This window comes from Aotus nancymaae, unplaced genomic scaffold, assembly GCF_030222135.1.
Source record: "Aotus nancymaae isolate 86718 unplaced genomic scaffold, 86718_ANA_hifiasm-v0.15.2.pri h1tg000014l, whole genome shotgun sequence".
In the NCBI taxonomy this organism is placed as follows: Eukaryota; Metazoa; Chordata; class Mammalia; order Primates; family Aotidae; genus Aotus; species Aotus nancymaae.
The window spans coordinates 17,112,135-17,119,838 of NW_026988425.1; the positions used below are offsets into that span (position 1 = coordinate 17,112,135).

General features: G+C 40.8%; 1 protein-coding gene across 3 annotated transcripts in view; it reads right to left on the minus strand.

Moving 5' to 3' along the window:
- Nucleotides 1–7,704, minus strand: part of MYO10 (myosin X) — a 272,693-nt gene that overhangs the window by 157,374 nt on the left and 107,615 nt on the right. For 2 of the 3 annotated variants that reach the window (XM_064375882.1, XM_064375881.1), the window contains exon 3: nucleotides 1,385–1,543. In XM_064375882.1, the coding sequence (XP_064231952.1) occupies nucleotides 1,385–1,543 (159 nt within the window). Of the gene's footprint in view, nucleotides 1–1,384; nucleotides 1,544–4,819; nucleotides 4,896–7,704 lie in introns of those variants that run through there. The other variant, XM_064375883.1, reaches the window with a different exon arrangement.

The following is a 7,704-nucleotide window of genomic DNA, read 5'->3' on the forward strand; positions in this document are numbered from 1 at the left end:
CCTGAGTAGCTGGAATTACAGGCGTGTGCCATCATGTCCGGTTAATTTTTCTATTTAGCAGAGAGAGGGTTTCAACATGTTGGTCAGGCTGGTCTTGAACTCCTGACCAGATGATCCGCCCGCCTTGGCCTCCCAGAGTGCTGGTATTACAGGCGTGAGCCACCGCACCCGGCCAAGGCTGATTTATTATTAATCATAATCACAAACATAGTGGCAAAGAGAAATGTAACTCCTAAAGAATAAAAATTATTAAAAGATCAAGAGTTTTTAAAGTATTATAATTTTGGCTTAAAAAATTACATAAATTTGAGCTGGACAAGAGAAATAAACATATATAGCCAGTTACCTTTAGCTTCCTATGAAGACTTGCAAACAAACAGATGGAAAAGTGGAGAAAATCTGCAGGTCAACTGATCTCGACAGATAACAGAGTATCTATGTCTTCTTTTTCTTTTTTTTCTTTCCTGAGACAGAGTCCCTCTCTGTCACCCAGGCTGGAGTGCAGTGGTGCGATCTCAGCTCACTGCCACCTCTGCCTCCTGGGTACAAGCGATTCTCCTGTTTCAGCCACCTGAGTAGCTGTGATTACTGGTGCACCACCACGCCTGGCTAATTTTTGTATTTTTAGTAGAGACGGGGTTTCATCATGTTGGTCAGGCTGGACTCGAAGTTCTGACCTCAGCTGATTCGCCCATCTTGGCCTCCCAAAGTGCTGGGATTACAGGCATAAGCCACTGAGCCCAGCCAAGTATCTGTACTTTAATGTCAAAAATTTATTACAGAAGTGATTTTTAAATATCATTTTATAATAGAGGTATAGACACATTTCATAGAAGTTGAGAGAAAAATGTGTATGACCACTTTTTCTGTATTTCTCCATTCAAAATAGCAAACGGGAATCCCACAACTTAGAAAGATGGGTTCCCTCGAATGCTAGTATCCCCCTAGAGTGGGCTCCCAGAGCCAGAAAAATAACTGAAAATCCATAGAAAGAGAAAAGTCCAGAAAAGGCAGCTTATGCTCAAGTACTCATGTCTACAAGGCAACATTTTCCCTCACGCAGCCCAACAACTCCATGACTTCTTTCCCTAGCAGAACACTTAGAACTCAACAGAGTGTATTCACAAGAAGCAAGGTCAAACCACCTCGACGTGCAGAAGACCCTTCAACAGAAAGTAAATGCCGACTAATAAAATCTAGGCAATAAACTCTAGGAAAACATGATGTGTTCACCCAAGTTTCGAATTTGGCAAATCCCTTAAAAACATAGTTTTTACTGAGATTAACAAGACTTCTCTAAAGGCAGGAAATACTCTCTGAAAACAAAAATCAGCATTCACTCAAACATGAGGATCTTTCTAAAGGAATTACAAGTGGAACTTACATATATTTGGTTTCTCTTATACCGCTGGAATAAGTTATACATGATGGAGCCGCCATGGAGCTCTGTCAAGGACGCCATGTCATCCACACCCGCCTCGTTCGTGGGGTGCATGATAGTCACCTTCTGGTGGGTAATTGTGCTCTGCTTGTAAGTGAATACCTGAGGGAGGGAGAGGAATTCAATGATTTAGTTATCAGCAGTAAGTGATTTTCCACACAAGTTTCTCAAACTGACAATACAATCTCAGTATAATTCCAGCAAAAAAGATTCTGAATTGGACAATAAAAAATATATCGCAAAAATCTTTTTCATTTTCTTTACGTCACCTATATATTTCTCTCTCTCGCTTTGTGTGTGTGTGTGTGTGCGCACGCACACACTTTTCTGTTTTGAGGCATGATCTCACTCTGTCACCGAGGCAGGACTGCAGTGGCATGATTATAGCTCACTGCAGCCTCCACATCCCAGGCTCAAGTGATCCTCTCACCTCAGCCTCCTGAGTAGCTGGGAGGCGTGCACCACCAGCCACCTAATTTTTGCATTTTTTGTAGATACAGGGTTTTGTCATGTTGCCCACATTGGTCTTGCAATCCACCTGTCCTGGCCTCCCAAAGTGCTGGGATTACAGGCATGAGTCACAGAGCCCCGATGTCACCTATAGATTTCTAAAAGAAGCAATTATTTTGATGATTGCTGTAAGGTGTTCCTAAAAGATACAGACCATCTTTTGGGAGTCACAGAAATTATAAACTTATAGTTCATGTCTCTGCATTATTTCTCCATTTCATATAAATCATTAACAATTAAGAAACTTTCTGTAAGTTTTAGAAAGTAATTTGGTTACCCTACATAATGTTTCATATTGAATCATATGATAATCTCGAAGATTTATGATAGTTGTTCCATTAAAGTATTAATTTGAGTACTTTAAATATTATATACATTCATATTTATTATATAAATAGTCGATACATCTGTTCAAAGACTGGAACACATCATCACAAGAATATTTAGAAAATCTCCTTGGACAATATTCTCTTTCAACCAGGATATATGGCATTTGTGTGATCTCTAGGCAGAACAAATGCATTCTGATTTAAATAAAATTTTTGTTTGTTTGTTTGCTCAACATCCTATCTTCTTTAAAATTCCCAGAACAGCAATGAGTGCTACAGACATGTTGTAGCATGTACGTAAGTTGACTCTGGTACTGCCAGATTGCTGAATTTGTATGGATTTCTAATGTCTACTCAGTGCTCTTCATCCTAAGTGATTGGTTCAGGATTAACCACATCACATTCAACTCCATCTGTTGACTGAAGCTTGACAAGCTTTACAAACTCAAGCAGTAACAAAACCATTTGATTGCGGAGTTCCACTCCATATTTACTCATTCACTCTAGCGGGTAGTTTTTGAATACTTGGATTACAGTCCTCCTTTAAGTAAAATCAAAACATCAAGAGAGTTTAAAAAAAAAGCAAGGATGTAAATAACGTGAAAAGTGTTTAGCCTTCAGACACACACACTAGCGTGTGCATGTGTACACACAAAACAATCTTCTGCAATCATACGTGTGGATCGTTTTCACTGGAGAGGCTATTTTGAAATACTGACTGGCTGCCTACATGGCAACAAATGGTCGGTTATCGCAAAGGAGAAGGACACACTAAGAGATGCAGAAGTACCAATCCAATGGATTTCATACGCCGTGACAAATGACATGTTTCATTTTTCTAGAGAAAAATTACAACTTCAGCAGTAGCATTTCTGCCACATGAACCATAAGAGTTAGTCAAGCCAGTCCTGAGAAAGTGCTCAAGGCCAAGGCAGGGACCCACCCATCTCTTATGAGGAAAAGCCACTGTCCCCAGTCACTTCCTGGACTCAGACATCTACCAGGAGAGGAGACAGTCCTGGTGGCCCCACCTCATGGCAAGGTGGCCAATCAAGCCACATGAGCCCCACAGAGCTGGCAGAGGCCTGGGGCCACCCAGGGAGCAGGGTAGAAGTACTTCAGAATAACAAGGTGTTAACGAAGGCACAAGGACATTCAAGTGTGAAGGAACATGTAGTCCCTTTGTTTTAAGTCATCAACACCATAGAAGAAAGTTAAGAAACAGAAACTTAGGCTAGAGTCGAAGTACCCTTGGAGCAACCTAGAAATTCCCAGAAATTAAACAGCTAGAACGCCCTGCCCACTCCCAGCACGCCACATCCCCATGATGCCAATCTAGGCACGTTTTCAGAAGAGCTGCAACCAGACACGTACTTGGGTCTTCCAAAGAAAGTGCCAGCCAGGAGGTGGGGCAGAAACAGAACTTGCCTACTGGTCAACTCTCAGTCAACCAAGTAGTATAAAAAAGAACCCGTGCCACCTGCCTGCTCCCGGCACACACCAGAGGTCTCATCTCACTCTGCTGGCTCAAGGCTCCTGCCAGCACAACTCAAGTTCCCTTCCCAGATTTTCTTCTAGGCAAGAAGACAGGGCACCGAAGCCAGCACAACCAGCTCCCTGTCACCACCAGGGAGTCCTCAACGTGAACACAAACAGCTTCCAACTCTCACTCTAGGTATACTGAGAAATCCAGATTTTGAAGATTTAGAATATTAGGATTTTTACTTGTATTTATATTGATACATATTCTGCTTTCTGGAAAAATCATACATGATACTTAGACACTACAAAACATAGACACTAGTTATTTTATATTTTGCATATATGTAATGTGTACATTACACATATTATATATAATGTGTACGTTACATATATAAAACATCTTATATATTATATATCTTATATATTATACATATATAAAACATGTTATATATTATATATTATACATATATATCTATATAAAACATATAATATATACAACATATAAGATGTTTTGCATACGTATATATGTATAATTACATATGTATATATGTATAATATGTAACTATTGTCTCCCATAATAATTGTCTTCCTGTGGTCCTGAGAGGGAATGGTTCTAGTTCTCTTGATTTTCCAGCCCTGGAATGGGCATGTATAACGCGCACCTGAAAATAGGAGGAAAGGAAGTCAAATGTACGAAGGTGGGGAACTTAGGTTTACAGGTAATAGCCGTAGTTTTCAGTGATGGTTTCCAGCTCTGAACTGTTCACTTGGGCTATGCATTGCCTTGCTGTTCCCAGTGCATCAAAAAAGACAATGAAATGTTTACATAGAATGTAAACATTCAGTCATGAGATATATACATACACACACACACCCCTTATATATATTTTATACATATATATCACATAATGCATATAGAAAACATCTTATATATTATACATTATACATATATAAAACATTGCATATATATGTAAAGACATCTTATACATATTATACATATATACTATACAAAACATATAACATAAATGTAAGATGTTTTGAAAAATACAGCGATTACCTATAAACCTGAGTTCCCCACCTTCATACATTTGACCTCCTTTCCTCCTGTTTTCAAGAGCACATCACACATGCCCATTCCAGGGCTGGGAGAATCAAGAGAACTAGAACCACTCCCTGTCGGGACCACAGGAAGACAGAATTGTGATGGGAGACAATAGTTATATGAATAAAACAGGAGGCTGGGAACAGAAAAAAAGAAACGTTATGCCGAGATATAGGATTGCTGCTGCTCAAAAGAATGATTACTAAAAAAAAAAAAAGAGTTAGAATAATAGATAAAATTGCATTTGTGGAGGAAAAGCAAGGATAACCATCCATTCAGAGGTGGGCTCAAGTTTGTAAAGATCTTAGAACATAGTCTGGCATTCAGAAGATGCTAAACAAGTGTCTGATACATTTAGAAATTTAGGGAGAGCCTCAGGAAGAACAGCTAATGGATGCTGGGCTTAAGACGTAGGTGATGCGTTGGTCTGTGCAACAAACCACCATGTCGCATGTTTACCTACGTAACAAACCTGCACATCCTGCACAGGTACCACTAAACTTAAAATACAAGTTGAAAAATAAATAAATGAGTCAAGCAAGTAATTTCTATGGAGAAAAAAATTTAGAAATTTAGAAAATCCACTCATTCAAGCAAATTTTTAAAAATTTTTTGCTGGTGTGTTCTAGGCATTGGGGATTGAGCTTATATTCCAATTCAGGGGAGGGAAATAAAGAACAAGTAACAAGTAAGTAGATAGTATCACAGGTGGTGATGGATGTCACGAAACTTAATGAAAGTAAGGGTGGACTAAGGAGTATGGCGGGGAGGAGGGTGATAATTACATCAGGTATTCAGGGGCAGCCTGATGGATTAACATTAAAGGAGAAACCCTAAGGAGGAGAGAAACAGACCCAGCCCCTGCATTCTAGTGTCTTAATACATTATTGGGTGAATGAACACCTGATTTAATTTGGAAAGATTTCAAAGGATTAATGAGACCCACAATCTTACTGAAGAATTTCTTGAGAGAGTCTTGAACTATCAAAAGTCACCTCTGTGTGCAACAATTAACAGGGTATTAGTCATGCAAGGTTATATAGCAGGAAAAAAAACTCTAAGTTTAAAGAATGAGATTATTGGCTGGGCACAGTAGCTGACGCCTGTAATCCCAGCACTTTGGGAGGCCGAGGCAGGCAGATTACTTGAGGCCAGGTGTTTGAGAACAACCTGGCCAACATGATGAAATCCCATCTCTACTAAAAACACAAAAATTAGCCAGGTGTGGTGGTGTGAGCCTGTAATCCCAGCTCTTCAGGAGGCTGAGGCATGAGAATCACTTGAACCCAGGGGGCAGAGGTTGTAGTGAGACGAGATGGCACTGCTGCACTCCAGCCTCGATTGACAGGGCGAGACTCGAGCTCAAAAAAAAAGTCGGGGGAGGGGGGATTATTTTTACAGAACTTTTCCTGAAAGAAACAAGGGCCACAATATAGTAACAAGATGTTTTTCTAGCCAGGTGCAGTGGCTCATGCCTGTAATCCAGCACTTTGGGAGGCCGAGGTGGGTGGACCACAAGGTCAGGAGATCAAGACCATCCTGGCCAACACAGTGAAACCCTGTTTCTACTAAAAAAAAATACAAAAATTAGCCAGATGTGGTGGCAGGCACCTGTAGTCCCAACTACTTGGGAGGCTGAGGCAGGAGAATTGTTTGAACCCGAGAGACAGAGGTTGCAGTGAGCCAAGATTGTGCCAGTATGGTGACAGAGCAAGAGACTCGTCTCAAAAAAAAACACACACACACACACACACACACACACACACACACACAAACAGAAAAAAACCCACAAGATGTTTTTCTAAAAATCACAAGTTGAAACAAACTGAGTTACTTTAATGGAACATAAGCCATGGAAAAGGAGGTAAGGAATGAGCAAAACATGAAGGATTAACAGAAAAGAAATCCACTTGGATAAAATGATGCCTGAGAACAAACTGTTCTTAGAGCAGGAAGTACAAACCACTGGTCACATGATGAACTGGACTGGCACACGTGCAGAACAAAAGAAAATGATCAACACGATTGAAAAAAATAACTTGCAGAAGAGGCTTATGCACAGATTTCTTTTATTACAAGTCATTAGGAACCCCCAGTCTTAAAACCTAACTTTTCCAACTGAAGGGAAATTAAAATGAAAAATAAAATCCTAATCGATAGATGACATGCAGATTTTCTCAATCGCGGCATCTTCCTCTCACATTAGCTTGGCATTTTGTCTAGAGTAGAGGTTCTCAATCTCCTCCCCACCCCCTCACTCCCACCACTGCTGGGGACACTTGGCAACACCTGGAAACATTTTTGGTTGTTAGAATTTGGAAGAGAGGAGAAGGGTGCTGCCTGGCATTAAACAGGCAGAGGCCAGGAATGCTGCTAGACACCATTCGTACTACCGAATACTACCCAAAATGCCAAGAGTGCCAAGGGTGAGAGATCTTGGTCTAGAAATGCCCTGAGATGCCAAATAGCCAGATGTCTATGCAGACACTAGGAAAACATGAGGACAAGAAGCCAATGCTTATAAGTAAAACGTTTCTTTTTGAGACAGAGTCTTACTCTGTCACCCAGGCTGGAGTGCAATGGTGTGATCTCAGCTCGCTGCAACCTCTGCCTCCTGGGTTCAAGAAATTCTCCTGCCTCAGTCTCTGGAGTAGCTAGGACTATAGGCACCCACCACCATGCCCAGCTAACTTTTGTATTTTTAGTAGAGACGGGGTTTCACCATATTGGCCAGGCTGGTCTCCAACGCCTGACCTTGTGATCTGCCTGCCTCAGCCTCCCAAAGTGCTGGGATTACAGGTATGAGCCACTGTGCCCGACTTCTTTTTTTTTTGAGACAG